At 63.5% G+C, this 15,354-nt stretch overlaps 2 protein-coding genes across 2 annotated transcripts in view; both read right to left on the bottom strand.

The window, feature by feature from the left end:
* Window positions 1–6,075: 6,075 nt before the first annotated feature.
* Window positions 6,076–12,440, bottom strand: TCF15 (transcription factor 15). The gene is made up of 2 exons (XM_042048305.1): window positions 8,361–12,440; window positions 6,076–6,512 (listed from the first exon to the last, which is right to left on the bottom strand). Exons 1-2 carry the CDS (start codon window positions 8,835–8,837, stop codon window positions 6,438–6,440), a joined length of 552 nt encoding a protein of 183 aa, XP_041904239.1. The 5' UTR covers window positions 8,838–12,440; the 3' UTR covers window positions 6,076–6,437.
* Window positions 12,441–14,749: 2,309 nt separating this feature from the next.
* Window positions 14,750–15,354, bottom strand: part of SRXN1 (sulfiredoxin 1) — a 1,617-nt gene continuing 1,012 nt past the window's right edge. The window contains exon 2 of the mRNA XM_042048295.1: window positions 14,750–15,354. This exon is cut by the window's right edge and continues 368 nt beyond it. The gene's annotated coding sequence lies outside the window, so the exon portion shown is untranslated.

Here is a 15,354-nt window from a genome sequence, read left to right as displayed (position 1 = left end):
ATGGCGGAGGCACAAGGCTCGGCCGCCGCCGCAGGGACCAGAGCGAGGCGCGCCGGAAACGGAAACCGCGCGAGCCCCGCCACGCGCCGCGGAGGCGTGCGCAGGGAAGGGTGGAGCTCGCCGCGGGGGGTTATGGGAGTTGTAGTCCATAATGGTGACGACGGCGTGGAGTGGACGCGGATTTGTTCCCGCTCCGTGTCCAGCTGTGTCTCCGTGAACTGCGGGGAGGTGGCGGGGTCCGTGTCGGCCTCCGCGGCCCCGGCGGGAGGCCTGACCGTGAGCGGCGGCCGCTTGGGCCCAGACCCTCTGTGGGGCTGTGCGCGGAACGTGCCGCCAGGGGGCGACTGCGGCCTGCGGAGCTGCCCCTGTACCGGCGCTTCCATCGGCCCCGGTACCGGTCCTTCCCCCGCTCTTACTCACGGCCTTCCCACGGTCCTGTCCTGGCCCTTCCACAGCCCTGTCCCAGCCGTTCTCCGGCCCTTCTCTGGCCCTTCTAGCAGCCCTTTCCCGGCCCTTCCACCGGCCCTGCCCCGGCCCTCCCAGAGCCAGCGGCCGCCGCAGAGCGGTGGGGTCCCGCCAGGGTGTGGGGGCTCTGGCGCAGTTAATGGAAGGGCTTATTCCTCTGCTGAGCCTGCAGCCAGGCCAGCAACCAGGCCAAGCCTTGACCTATTCCTGCTCCCCATGACCTTCTTTCCCTGCTTTTCATCTTTTTAGCACAATTTCTTGCCGTGCAACCCAGGACATCACTTTTCTCCCCAAGGATTGGCCAGAGAAGATGGTCCACCGACACATTTGGTGCAGGCTGAGCTGTGGGAGACCCCGAGGGGGGAGGAAAGGCATCCAGGTTCAGCCTGAACTCGAGCAGGAGCCTGGGCTTACGGCACACTCAGAGCAGGGCTAGCTGGGGACATGCAGCTCTGGGCTGGTCACCGTCCTTCCACCCTGTTCAGGCTCTGGCTTGAGCTGTGAGCCAGCCTGGAGGGGAGTGGGTCATGCTGAGCTGTGTCTGCACCCCTCTGACCCCCCCAGATCTCCCCATGCCCTTCAGAAGGGAGCCAGCCTGGCCCACCCCGCCCCAACCTCATGGAAAGCTGAGCACAGCCAGGCTTCACCCCACTTCCCTCGCGGTGTGGGAGTCTTCCCCAGGGGAGGCCACTGGCCCAAACCTCGCAGCCCCTCACCCCAGGTCACTCCCATTAGGTAAAGGAGCAGCTCGTCCTGGCGGGGGTATCTCCCTCTCGCGCTTTCCTTGTATTGTACGGGCCTGGGTCATCGAGGAAATCTTACAGGTCCTTCTGCTGCCGAGTGGTCATGGGGGAAGCCCGGCCCCCTTCCCCCCATTGTCAGCGGCCGGGCTGTATCCTCGCTCCAAGCCCCGGCCCCTAAAAATAGCTCTTTGTCAGGCGATTGTTCCGACACCTTCGCGGCAGCATTGACGTGGGCCGGAGCGGGAGAGCGGTGGGGTAGGTGGAGGGGAAGGGCTGGAGGTCCCCCCTGGGACCACTCCGAGGATTTGCCGCTGATAACGTCCCCTGTTGTGGGGAAATGGGCTCCCGGCGCGCGGCACGGTGCCGAAGGCCTTCCCGTGCCGCTGCTGCCCGCTGGTCACCTCTCCCCCACCTGCCCCTGCCCTCCTGCCAGCCGTGCACTGCACCCCACCCTGGGGTCACCAAGTGGGGAAAGCGTCTTCCCAGGGCACGGGGGGGACGGAGCCCTCCCAAGACTCCAGTTCAGATCCTGCCCCCCCAAACCAGCTCCCTGGGGTGTCCCTGCCCTGTTCGCCCCATTGGGTCCAGGGCAAGCAGGGGCAGCCCTGGGGCAGTGGGGCTGCTGATGTGTGGGAAGGCCGCATTTCAGAAGGGTTAAGGCCATCCCTGCAGCACTGTCCCTGCCCCTAGCATCTGCAGGGGGCCCCTGCAGTGAGACCCATCCCCACTCAGAGCCCCATCTCCAACCACAATGCCTGTTGGATTGAGTGTGGGCCCTGCTGTGGGATCCCGGGGAGCCAGCACCACTGCAGGGCTCGTGCTGGGAAAGGGGCTGTGCAGGGGAGACAGCCTGGGACAGCCCCTCCCTTGTCACCCCCTGCCACCCACTGCCAGCTGAAGGTGACGGCCCCCCCAGGCCCTCTCCTGCCCAGCCACTCCAGCTGCAGAAATAGGATTTTATTTCCCATGAAGAGGTCTGGATTAAAATAACCTCCTGGCCCAGATCCCTTTTCTGATGTGGCAGGAGATGTTTGCCCACAGCCCTGCTGGGTATCCGAGCCTTGACCCTCCAGGCTGCTGTCCCCATGGTGGGGACATGCCCATCCTCTGCCTGGCCCTCAGGGATGTATCCCGCTCCCAGCCATGCCTGGCCTCACTGACTTGGAGCTGCTGACCCTGCTCAGCTGCTGTCCCCAGGCCGAGCTGAGCCCCCAGGGCCGCCAGCCGTGGGGCAGGGCACGGGGCCAGCCCTGCTCTGATTACCCCAGCGCTTTTTCCTTTTTCTTCCTTAATTTACTGAGTGCTAAATCCAAATATTACAACTTCCCTTCCACGCCGCTGGTTACGCAGGCGGCCCCAACCGGGCATTGTCTTATTGTTTGCAGAGGGAAGCTCCAGCGGGAGATTAACCTGGCGTTCACCCCACGCACGGCCTCACACCCTGTCCCTGCTGCGGGGCCTGTGTCCCCAGGGACCGCAGCCAGCACGAGGTCCCAGCAGGGCGAACGGCTTTGAGGGGTCCAGTGCGTGGGGGGGACATGGCAGGGTGGTGGCAGCCCCACAGCAGTGTCCACGGAACCCCTGGGATGGGTGGCACCTTGGGGCATTCTTGCTGTGCATCCCTTGTGATGGTGAGGATCTGGCAGGTGTCTTGAGGGTCTCAGGCAGACCCTTTGCCAGGTTTCTTCCCCAGGGACCCTGGCAGGATGCTGGAGGGTCAGTACAGTCTGAGTCTGCTGGCACGGGGAGGCAGGGACTGCCCAGCATCCCAACCTAGAGGACCATCATGCTGCCCCCTGGTCTGCCCATGCCATCCCATCCTATCCTAACCTATCCCATCCTATTCCCCCCATCCCATCCCTGACTGCCCATCCCTCCCTGATCCTTTTCTCCACCCTGCCCTGGACAGCAGAGCGGTGTCATCCTGTCCCCACTCACTGCCATCTAGACCTTGGGGATCCCTTCCCAGTCCTTCGCCCCCAGGTCCAACAGGGCTGGGAGTGACCTGTGACACTCAGTTAAAGGCTGTCACTGTCACAGGGAGGATTTCCCAGGCAACAAGCAACTGAGCTTTGCTCCAGGATACACTGGGGTCTTAAGCATGAGCCTCCACTCTGGGAGAAGCCCAGGGAGGGTCAGGCAGCACCCAAAGGTGTTGCCCAAGGACAAGGAATGAGGAGGGCTGGATCCTGGGCCCAAAATCTGCCTTTGTGTCCTCTATCCCTGTCTGGCTCCTCCTGCTTCTCTGACTTAGGCTCAGACATGGTTTGACCCTGCAGCCCCATCCTGGGGGCGGTGGGTCAGGACAGCAGTGCTGCCCACAGACTGCAGGCTCTGCCTGACCCCTGTGCCCTTCGTCCTCCCACACCCCATGACCAGACGGATCCTTCTATGTCCCTTTCTGGCCAGCAGCCCTGGTGCACAGCAGTATCAGGGGCTATCAGTGCCTGGCCCCCCATCACTGGAGGTGAGCCCCAGGCTGGCCCCCTGCCCACAACTTCAGCAGCTCCTGCCTGGCCAGACCCAGCCTCATCCATCCTATCAGCAAGGCAGCTCCCGGCACCCGCGGGTGCAGCCCTGCTGCATTCCAGCCTGGCTGGCCAGCCTGTGGGGAGGCTGAAATATTTGGGAGGGGAATGGAGAAGGGAAAGGGGAAAAAAAAATAATAAAATAAAAATCTATAAAAAGAAAGTTTAAAAACACAAGTTAAAGAAAAAAAATACCAGGCGCAGAGTGCAGCTGCGGTTCTGGTTCCAGTTCCCAGGTGATGTCAGGCCTGGAGCCTCTCCAGCCCTGGCCCCTCAGAGACGGTCTTTGTGGGTTCAGCACTGAGTGTTTTTCCTTCCTGAGACTCGGGGACACCTTCCTGTCTCAGAGAAAGCGGCCAAGAGCCTTTCCAAGGGTGTCCGCACGCAGGAAGGGGAGAGGATGGGAGGGGAGCGTGACTGGGCTCAGTGCAGGGCTGCGGCTGCCGGGGAGCTGGCGGTGGCCGTGGGCGATCAGTGGCCACGGCGCTCACCCCACACGGGGCAAAGGGGCACCCGGCTCCCACCAGCCCAGCAGCTCTGAGTCACCGTTTCCCTCTCATGGTGCTGGGAGGGGCTGGAATGTACTGGGACCCACAGGCTTGTCACTGGGACATGCTGGGATCCATAGCCCCAGCACTGGGATGTGCTGGGATCCATAACCCCAGCACTGGATGTCACTGGGTGCCCAACTTCTGCACTGGGATGTGCTGGGATCCATAACCCCAGCACTGGATGTTACTGGGTGCCCAGCTTCTCCACTGGGATGTGCTGGGACCCAGGGCTGTTACACTGGGGCTTGCTCTGGGGTCCTTGTGCTATCCTTGGCACTGGGGTGTGCTGAGATCCATGGCCCTAGCACTGGGATATGCTGGATCCCACAGCCTCAGCACTGGGACATACTGGGGTGCATAGTCTTGATACTGGAGCTTTCTAGGGCCCTAATCTCTGGCACTGGGACATACTGGATGCACAGCTCCTGTGCTGGGATTCACTGGGGCTCATGGTCTTTGTATTGGAGCTTGTTGAGGCTCCACTTGCTCGCACTGGGACATCTTGGGACACTGGTGCTCAGCCCTGGGACATACTGCGACCTATACATTCAGTGCTGGGACCTGCTGTGCCCCCGGCACTGGGACCACCAGCCCTTGCTGGCCCCCTGGGGGGCTCCAGAGCCGCTACTTCATGGGGACGGTCCCCTTTCATGTGCGGGTCGGGCTGTTTGCAGAGCACAGCATCCCCCACGGCCCCTGCCCCCCGATAAACCCGGGGGCAGGGATTCTGTGTCCTGGGCTGTTTGGAGAATCTCACGGCTGTTTATTGGGGTCTGGGACACATTAGCCACGCTGAGAACAAACCTCTCCCACCCACCCCGGTCCCTGCTTGGGACCAGCTCTCACAGCTGCGCCGCGCTGTCAGCTCCATAAATCAAACCCGGGGGAGGGAGCCCGGGGCAGGCTCACCTCGGTGAGCAGGGGGCCGAGAGGTGCTGTGGGCTCCCAAGAGAGCCCCTGCCTGGGGCAGGCTCCAGCGGGACCCCCAGTGTGCTCCCCCTGCTCCATGCAGGCTCCAGGACCCAAGGGAGATAGAGCAGCTACAGTTCTTCAACCCTTGTGGGGAGCCCCCAGCCGCCCCATCCACAGCTGCCTCTGCTCCGTGGGACACACCGGCCCCTGGGAGCCGCCAGCTCTGGCACAGCACCATTCCCAGGCTCAGCTCTCTGCACCGCCCAGCCATTCCAGCCCCCTCAAGCAGAATCCCATGTGGGGATCTGGCCTGGGAACCCCCCATGTCCTCACCTGACCCCAGGCAGGTGCTGCTGCCTGCTGCCCCACCATGCACGGCTCTGCATGGTCATGCACAGCTCTGCATGGTGGCAGTGGCAGTCACAGTGGGGACAGTCATTGTGCTGGTGGCAGTCATAGTACTGGTGGCAGTGGTGGCGATGGTGGCAGTTGTGGTGGCAGTGACATCGCGCCAGTCATGATGTATCAGGTGGAGGGGAAGGCACAAAAGCAGTTACACCAACCCCGACCCACCAGCTGGGCACCTGTGGCTGCAGCACAGGGCTGGAGGTGCCATCCCCATCCCATGGCGTGGCACTGACCCCCTTGGGACTTCTGCAGCCTTTGCGAGGCCAAAGCTGTCATCAGGGCCTGGGGACACAGGGACACCCAGCGGTTTCACCCCATGTGAATCCCACTGTGGCACAGGAGTGGGTAGAGCTGAGATGGTCACACTGGTTCCAGTAGCAGAGCAGCTGTGCAGGGCAGGGGGGTCCAGGGCTATCTTGGGGACCCCCACCTCACCCCACACTGGGGTGACAGGCAGGCACTGGCCCATCAGAAAAATAGGGTTTTATTTTCCAAGCAGCTGCACGTGCACAACCAGCGTCCCCAGGGCCACGACACCGTCCCCCTGGAGCACCTCAACGCCAGCCACACACAGGCCCCTTCCAGTCCAGCCCCGGAGCGCGGGGACCCCCCTCCCCGGCCCTGCCCCACGTGGGCAGCCTTGGCCACGGGAGCGTCCTCCCGCCCCACTGCCGGCTCGAGGGCCAGTGTCGGTGTGGTGCCAGCCTGGGCTCGGCTGCTGCCACCTCGGGTGAGCAGCTCCCTCCCTCCCCGCTGCGGTCTCTGGGCTGGCATGTGCGGGCTCCATCTGCCTCTGCCGCTGTCTCAGGTGGGTGCTGCCGGACCCCGGCTCATCTCCGCGACACTCGCAGGGGGGTGACCCCTCGCATTTTCAGGCAGTTGCCCCCGAGGTCCCTCCGACTGCCCTGCAGAGAGAGGAGGGAGAGCTGCAGGTACCATGGGGTGTCCGGATGGGGGGCACCCCATTCCTGCCCACCCCATTCCATCCCACCACACCGACTCCTCCATGGGGACCCGCTGTGAGATGGCCAGTGGCTCAGTCCTGGGGCAGCTCCATGCTGCCTGGAGTGGACAGACAGACAGAGGGGGCCATGCCTGACGAGTGGTTGGGTGGGTGGCTGGGAGGTGGGTGCTGTGGTGGAGCCCTCCAAGGTGGGTCCCCCTTGGCCTTGTCATGCTGCAGGACACAACCCCCATGGCTACTCAGCACCTGTGGCCAGGGCCAGTAGCACCCCAGGACAAACACATGGCCCCAGACAGATCCACAGCCCTGGAGAGACTCACATAGTCCGGCCCCACAGCTCAGCCCCACCTCCCAGCAGGGAGCTATCAGTTCCTGTATCAGTATAACCCACACAGACCAGCATGGTCCAGATTTAGCCCAGAACATTCCAGTAAAACCCAGCATGGATCAGCAGAGCCCAACACAGCCCAGTTCCAGCCCAGCCTATTTCCAGCTTTGCACAGCCCAGCATCGCCCAGTACAGCCCATTTCCAGACCATTTGCAGTGCAGTACAACCCATTTCCAGCCCTGCCCATTTCCAGCCCAGTACAGCCCCTTTCCAGCTCAGCCTCAAGGCTGGGATGCACAGTCGGATCCCAACCCAGCTCCCACCATTGCCCTCCAGCAGGAGCTTCGCAGCCCCAGTGCCTCCACAGGGTCCCCTGGGGGGTCCAGCACTGCGCCAGACTCCTGGCTCCAGCCCCAGGAAGGAGCCAGAGGATCCCAGCTGGGGCAGCTCTGCCAGGGACCAAGGCTGGAGGACCCCAAGAGGGCTGGAGAGGCTGCTGAGCGGGTGGCAGGAGCAGGGGAGTAATTAAAAATGGAGCAGCAAAACTTGAAAAAGCTCTGAGGGCTGGAGTGTGACCCGTGGCTGTACTTGGGGGTACTTGGGCTTGGGGTCACACGTGGGACACCTTGAGGGTGTGTGGGGACAGTGGTGGGTACAGCAGCCCCTGCTCACAGCCCTGCCAAGGGATGTCAAAGAGGTCAGGCAACTTCCAGCCCTGCATCCCATATCCTGCACAGCTGTTCCTCAGTCAGGGGCACCCAGGACCCTGGCATGGGCAGCAGGGCGGGCTCACCATAAGAAAGGTGTCCCACGACCTTCAGGATGCTGGGGGGGATCAGCTGGGTGGGCAGGGCAGGGCAGGGCAGGGCAGGGCAGGGGTGCTCTGCCATGGCCATCTCAGCCCTGTGGGAGATGTGCCAGTGCTGCCAGCAGACCCTGCATGGGAACACTGGACGGGAAACTCTGTCTGACCCCCCTCGGGGGGTGTCTGCTGGGCTCTGCCTGTCCTCATCACATCAGAGAGCTGCTGGAGTAGCCCTGCCACAGTGCTGGTGGGCTGGCAGGGTTGGGTATGCAGATGGGGATGAGGATGGGGAAGGGGTCAGCCAGCGAGCTCTGAGCTCCCCCTGGGACAGCCAATGCCGCCAGCTCTGGGGTGACTGTTTAACCCCTGAGACCTCCCAGCCCGGATGGACGTGGGGGAGCAGCCCAGCCCTCTGACGTGAGCAGGAGCTGTAGGCGTGTGGCTACAAGCAGGATTTGGCCAGGAGCAGCCGAAACCTCCAGTGGGAGCTGGAGCCAGAAGCTGTGGTTCTCACTGAGCCATGAGTCTCCTGCCCCGCTCAGCCCAGGCAGGGTCTGCTGCTGCCCCCCATCCCTTTGGGACATGCTGAGCCTCCTGCCCCACTCAGGCCAGGAGGGGCACGAGGATCCCTAACCCATCCCAGAATCCCGCTCACCCCTTTCCGCTGGTTGCTGAGGCAGAAGGTGCAGATGCTGCGGGGCTGTTTGCTGTCCAGGTCGCCCTTGGCGCCATAGATGGCACTGAAGCAGGGCTGCCCGTCCTCGCAGCCCTCGCCCAGCAGCAGCACGTTGGCCAGGTGGGAGATGTAGCTGGAGGCCAGGCGGAGGGTCTCGATCTTGGACAGCTTCCGATCCACCGGCTCGGTGGGGATGAGGGTCCGCAGGGCGGTGAAGGCCGTGTTGACGCTCTGGGTCCGGTCCCGCTCCCGTGCGTTCGCTGCCTGCCTCTGCTTCACCATCACCATCGGCCCCGGCTTCCGCGGCAGCTTGCGGCGAGCCTCGGCGCCCTCGCAGCAGCCGAACGACTGGTCCGACGTGTCGCTCTCGCTCCGGTTCTCCTCGTCCTCCGAGAGCATGCTGAGGTCGGGGTAGAGCACGCGGGCGGCCACGGGGCGCAGCATGGTGAAGGCCATGGCGGGGTGCCCGCCCGCACCCCCGGCCCTGCTGGGGGGACCCCCCGGGCTGCGGGGAGCCTTCCCCCGCCGGCACAGCTGCGACGGCGGCTCCGGACGCCTTCCCGCTGCTGCTCCGCTGCGGCAGCTGAGCAGGGCTGGGACGACTGTCTGCAGGGGGAATCGGGATTTATACGGCCGGGGAGGGGCTGGCTCCGGAGCCCACCCCCAGCCGGCCCCCCGAGCTCCGGCCAGCGGCCAGCGGCCAGCGGCCAGCGTCCTCACCCCAGTCCTGAGAGCCAGTGCTGGCTCTGGCCACTGGCCTGGCCCCACTCCAGCACGCTGGCCTGGCTGTGGGCACCTTGACCCCAGGTCATGCCCGCGGTGGTTCTGAACCGTGGCAGAGCCAGGGCCACTGTCCGGCAAGTGCTCCCTGTGCCATGGCCTCTGGCGCCTGCAGAGCAATGTCACAGATAGTCAGCCCACAGGCAACGTGTCCCCAGCCCCTGCCTGGCTGTCCCTTGCCAGCCCTGGCTCCCACACAGGGCGGCATGGGATGAACACAGGGCACAGGAGCTGGGATGGGGAAGGCAACCAGGAGTGGGTGGCACTGGTGCGGTGCCTGGGGTTTTTATCAGAGGGATGCCAGTGGGAGACACACTGCTGCCCACACCCTGCCATGCCCCACTGGGGCAGGGTCTGTGCCCAGGAGGATGCCTGGGGCAGGCAAGGAGCAGCAGGGGCAGGCAAGGAGCAGCAAGGGCAGGCAGCCCCACAGGAATGCACTCCTTGCTCCTCTGTTCCCAGGGCCTGGCACCCTGCCTGCCCACAGTGGGAGGGGGCAGGGGGACATGCAGAGACACGGGCAGCACTGCCGGCAGCACTGCCAGGAGCATTTCCTCCCGCCCAGGAGGAAGGTGTGTGCCGGCAGTGGAAACACAGAGTCTTTTCCTGAGAAGGGAGAGATGAGCCAGCAGCAGCGGGAATCACCAGTGTCCTGGGAAGGGCTGGGGGTGTCCCCCAGCCTGACAGTTGCTCCTTGTCATTCCTTGGTGCTCAGTACCACAGACCATGGCCCTGCTCCTCCTCACCAGGGAGGTCTATGTGGGTCCCACTCTGCCTTCAACCCCCCCGCCCTGAGCCCAACGCTCCCAGGAGCAGGCAGGGGGGCAGCCAGCTAAACCAAGCAGTCAGGAGGCTTCCTGCCTGCCTTCCTCCCTTCCTCCTCCTCCGCGATGCTCCGGGCATGATTCAGGTCAAGTGGCAAAAACATGTGGAGGGCAGGACCTGGCTCCTGGCAGATGGCGCCAGGGCTGCCGGAGATGCTGCTGGGGGATTTGGCAGTGCCAGCTGCAGTCCCCACTGTCCAGCAGCTCCACAGCCAGGAGAAATCTTGGAGGCTTTCCAGGGCCGGGACAGTGGCCATGGAATACAGCCGGCATATCACGAACACCCCAGTGAGGTGGTCAGTGGGGTGCCCTGGGGGCTATGGAATGGGGTGGCATCATGTTCCTCAGTGCCCCATGGCCAAAAGCCTATGGCTGCAGGACTGGAGTTTATGATAGGGCTCCTGGGGTCTGGGTCCCCCCAGGGGCTCTCCTGGTGCTGCCAGGGCTTGTGGCTGCTGGACCACGACAGGGGCAGCTGTGCTGCCTGGCACCGGCACCACTCCACTGCCCCAATGCTGCTGGCTGTGAGCAAACGGCCCCTCTGCTCCCTGCGGGGCACAGGCAGCCCCCAGCCGGAGGGACCCCCCTGCCCTGTTTTCCTTCACCATTTGTCTGCCTGTGCAGAGCCTGTAAATCACGCGGTGGGGGGCAGAGAGATGGGCTGGGGGCTGGCGGTCCTGCTGGGGCTGAGGACATGTAGGGCTGCACCAAGGGCCAGGGGTCCCATTGGGGGAGGGGAAATGCAGGGCTGAGCAAGAGGACAGGGATCCCCTAGAAATAAAGGTGCGCAGGGTTCTGCACTGTGTCCACACTGACACCTCTCACCATGCATCTGTCCCCATGAGGGACCCCAACCTTCTGTAGCCCCTGCCCAGGTGCAGACCCCCACAAAAGGGCACGTGCAGGCAGTGCCAGGAGCAAAGCTGGGGATGGGCAGGCCCTTGGCATGACAGGCAGGGAGCAGGCAGGGAGAAGGCAGGTGCCTGCACAGAGAGGGGAACCCCCACTCTGCCCTCCTCTCGCCCCTGAGTCTTGCTGGGCTGGGGGTTCACAGCAGCCCCTGGCCCTGACAGGCAGCAAGACGGATGGCAGGGGCTGTGTACTCAGCTGCACATCCCACACATGGCCACCAGCTGACGGGGACAGGCTGTGGGGGTCACCCAGTCCCCATGCCCATCCGAGCTGCCCACGGGCTTTTCTGGAGGGCATGGCCACGTGTGGGGTGCTGGTGGCCTGTGGGGTCTGGAACATGGTGGGGCACAGACAGGGAAGGAGCAGCAGACAGGAGATGGCTCAGTGTGGGGTGGGGACAGCACACATGAGTGCGTACATGTGAGTGTCTGTGTGTGGGCGTGCAGCTGCACACATCTGTACATCCAGGCATGCATGGATGTGTACATCCATGTGTGTGTGCACAGGGCTATGTGTGAGTATGAGGGTGTGTGCACGGGTTTGTGCAGTTGCACGTAGATGTGGATGTGGATGTGTGCATGTGCACGTGTGCCTGTGGGTGCCATGTAGACCCTGAATGCCACCACCTCCTGCTGCAGTGACATCCCCACAATGGCATAGACGTGTATGTGTTACCACTGCCTCGCCAGGTGCTGCACACAGAAGGATGGACGGGCAGGAGCTGTCATCCCTGACTGGGAGAACAGCAGGAGCCATGGGAAGGAGGGAACGCTGCCGGCTCCCTGACTGTCCGGCTGCCTGTGGATGCTGTGGCTGCGGGGCAGGAGGACGCGTGGCAGCAGCCGAGTTTTCCTGTGCTGCCTGGCAGGTGTGTGGTACAGATGTGAGCCCCTGTGCCTGGGCCCCCCCAGCTCCCCCAGCTCTGTGGCCTGGGCTCTGACTCAGCCGGGCAGCACGAGGCACAGCCAAGGCTGTGGCATTACAAACCTTCTGTGAGCTTGAGCAGGTGCCAGGACATGGTGGGGTTTGGCATCACAGCTCTCCTGGGTGATCCAGCCAAACTAGCTGACCCCCGGGCAGAGGGCAGCACCAGGCAGTGGGTCAGGCATTCACGGGACCCTGCATGGGACATACAGCATGGAGGGGACATGGCCTGAGCATGAGGTTGCAGCCCTGATTCAAGCTCAACCAGGCATCCCCTGCTTGGGGGAGCATTGTGGGGTTGGGGTGCTGGGCACCCTGAGGGCCAGGTCCTGCCTCTGCTGCCAGGGAAATGCCCCCTGCCCCCCACACCAGGGAGTGTTTATCTTTGAGGTGATACTTAAGTGTAAGAAAATAAACAGGGAGCAGATGGGCCAGGGGCCAGGGCTGCCCCCAGCCCCGTGGGATTGCTCCAGCCCTGCTGGGAAAACACCACGGCCGGCGAGGCAAATGGATTCCAGACCCACGGCAATGCTGGAACATGTGGTCACCAGGACACTGGGCCTGACCCTGTTGAGCCCTGGTGAAGCAGTGCTGGACTGATCCATTCAACCGCACCCCATCCCATCCCACTATATCCCATCCATCCCATTCCATCCCACTCTGTCCTATCATATCCCATCCTATCCCATCACAACCCATCCATGCCATCCCACCGCATCCCACCCCACTGAGTGCCCCAAGTCCACAGCCCTGACCAGACCTTGGCACCAGGCGATGTCCAGGACTGGCTCCTCTGCCTGTAGATCCCCAATTTCAGGGTGCTCAGGCCAGTGAGGCTGCAGGCCTGGGAGCTGCCCTATCCCAAAACCACAGTCCTGTCCAGCTGGGCACACACAGCCTCTGAGTCCAGCTGCCTCCTGCCCGACGCTGAGCCCAGCGAGGCAGGAGTCTCATCCCAGGGGAGTCTATCCCTGTTCCCCAATGCTGCGAGACCAGAGATGGCAAACTTGGGAGCCCCCGGGGCCACTGGAGCCCCCTGGTGGGGAGGGACATGAGTCCCATGGGGACTGGGCATTGTGGAACATTTGGGGGAACAGGAGTTTCCCCATTTCCCAGATCGGGGCTGTTTTAGGGTGACCTGGTGGGTCCCCAGGCAGTGTGGGAAGCACCAGGCCTCCTCCACCCCCCGGGCTGTACCTGAGGGCTGGGGCTGCTGGTCTGGAAGGCATTACACGCCTGTCGCGCAGGGAAGTCTGTCCCAGTTCCGGAGCTGGGACCCACCCCCCACCCGGCCCGGGCTGGGGGGAGCCCACAAAGCGCCTTTGTTCCTGCCCTGGAACGAATGGATTGGAGGCAGCCGGATCGGCTGTCAGCCGGCGACACCAGAGACCCTGCGGGTCAGGCAGAGGGAAGGGGGACAGGTGGAGGATGGATGGATGGAGGCAGTGCAGGGCTCTGGAGAGACCCACTCCTGTGCCAGCCAGGGGGTTGTGGCACCAGCAGCTCCAGCTGCGAACCTGCTCCCACTGCCCACACCATGCCAGCCCCATGGATGCACCGGTCAGCCCTGGAGATGCTCACACAGCACCTTGGGCACAGAGCTGGGTCCTGGCTCCCAGCTGGTGCCAGGGAGCCCTGGGAGTGATGTCAGGACACCCTGGGGCTGGCACGGACCCCTGGCACTGTTTGCAGGGGATGCTAAACTGGAAAAGCAGATCCTGCAGCAGGCCTCCCAGGTGGAAGAAGCCTCCATAGCTCGCAGGGAAAGGAGTTGTGGGATCTGGGCAGCCTCATTTCGTTCCCACTTTATGGAGTCCCAATTTTGCTGAGCTGCCTTTTGTCCAAGGGATGAGGGGCACAAGCCCATGAGAGTAGGGCAGACAGAGTCCATGTGAGATGCCCAGCAGTGGGGGCACACAGGATATGGGCAGACATCTGTACCTACCATGAGACACCCGTTTGGGGGCACTCTGGAGATGTCCCCATTGCCACAGGAGCTGCCGCAGGAGCTGCCGCAGGAGCTGCTACCTCCTCCCTCCACCCCCCGCTCTCTAACAAGAGGAAACTTTTTAGCACGCCACAATTCTTAGGAGAAATTTATGGCCCATCAGGGAGCCACAGGCTGGGGCTGCTCTCCGTGAGCGCTTGCAGGGCTTCCTCCCGGCACACAGCTGCTTTGATGCGGCACATGCAGCTCTGCCGCGCTGGAGTCTCTCTCCGGTCCCTTCCTTCATCCAGCACCCCCAGCCCACCCTGCTCTTCCTCCCCAGTGGATCCTGCGGAAACGTGGAGGCAGCGGTAAATTGTGCCCTGTCTGATGCCAGCACTGCCAGCTCCTGCCATGCAAACGACCTAGCCGTGCCCTCCTCTCCCAGCCCGTTTCTGCCTTGGGGAGGACAGGATCCGTCCTGGGAGGAGCATGGCTGATGAGGCAGAAGTGTCCGGCCGAGGTTCCTGTCCCAGTCCTGCTGCTGACTCACGGCGTAGTGAGTGAGTCAGTGGCCTTTCCCCTCCCTGGATGGAGGCTCTCGACTTAGAGGGATGCTGGGATGCCCAGGGGATGCTCGAGGCGTTTTTTCTAGGCTGCACGTGGGGTGATGACGTGGTGCTTGCAGAAATGGCAGCATCCCAGCATGGCAGGACCGCAAGCACCCCCACAGCTGGGCCAGAGCTGACCCTGAATTCCTCTGCATGACAGAGTGGGCTGGCAGAGCATTGTCCCGTCACAGCATCCATCCCTCAGCACAACATCCACTCCCTCACAGAACATCCATCCCCCTGCAAAGCATCTGTCGCTGTCCTGTGTGCCCGCAGCCACTGCTCTTGCTGATGCCAGGCCACCACGCTGTGGCGTGCTGTGCCATGCTGGACCACTGCATCCCTGCTCCCAAGCTCAGCATCCCCTAGCACCAGGCTATGGAGCTGCAGGAGTTTTGAACACCTTTATTCCAGGTGCAGCAGCGGGTGTCCCCCCCACAGGATTTTGGAGGTCCAGAGTCGCTGAGGGAGGGCTGGGGACTGGCCATGCCGGGTCGGCTGTGCCTCTTCCCGGTATGGCTGTGTGCTGCTTCTGTTGTGTCCCGGTTCTTCTGTACCCCTTCCCGGTTCAGCTATGCCCCGAATGAGCTGTGACTTGTCCCAGTTCCAGTGTGCTCCGGTTCAGCCATTCCCGCTTGAGCCATGCCCCGGTTAAGCCCGTTCCATCCCGGTTCAGCTATTCCCGGTTGAGCCGTGCCCCGGTTCAGCCTGTTCCACCACGGTTCAGCTATTCCCGATGGAGCCGTGCCCCGGTTCTTCTCACCCCAACCGGTTCATCCCGTCCCGGTTCATCCCGTCCCGGTTCATCCCGTCCCGTCCCGGACCCCGCGGCCGCGCCGGGCGGCGCAGCGCGGCACAATAGCGCCACCTGCCGGCCCAGCCGGGCGCTTCCCGGTACCGGCGGGAGCCTGACCCATCCCGGCTGGAGGGACCCTGGGGACTCCCCAGGGCTGGGGGACCCTGACCCATCCCGGCTGGAGGGACCCTGGGGACTC

Source organism: Corvus kubaryi, unplaced genomic scaffold, assembly GCF_017639235.1.
Source record: "Corvus kubaryi isolate FWS band 111438036 unplaced genomic scaffold, C.kubaryi_AGA036_p1.0 134, whole genome shotgun sequence".
Lineage (NCBI taxonomy): Eukaryota > Metazoa > Chordata > Aves > Passeriformes > Corvidae > Corvus > Corvus kubaryi.
The sequence above is the reverse complement of the archived record's forward strand: the minus strand, read 5'-3'. Positions and strand labels throughout refer to the sequence as shown.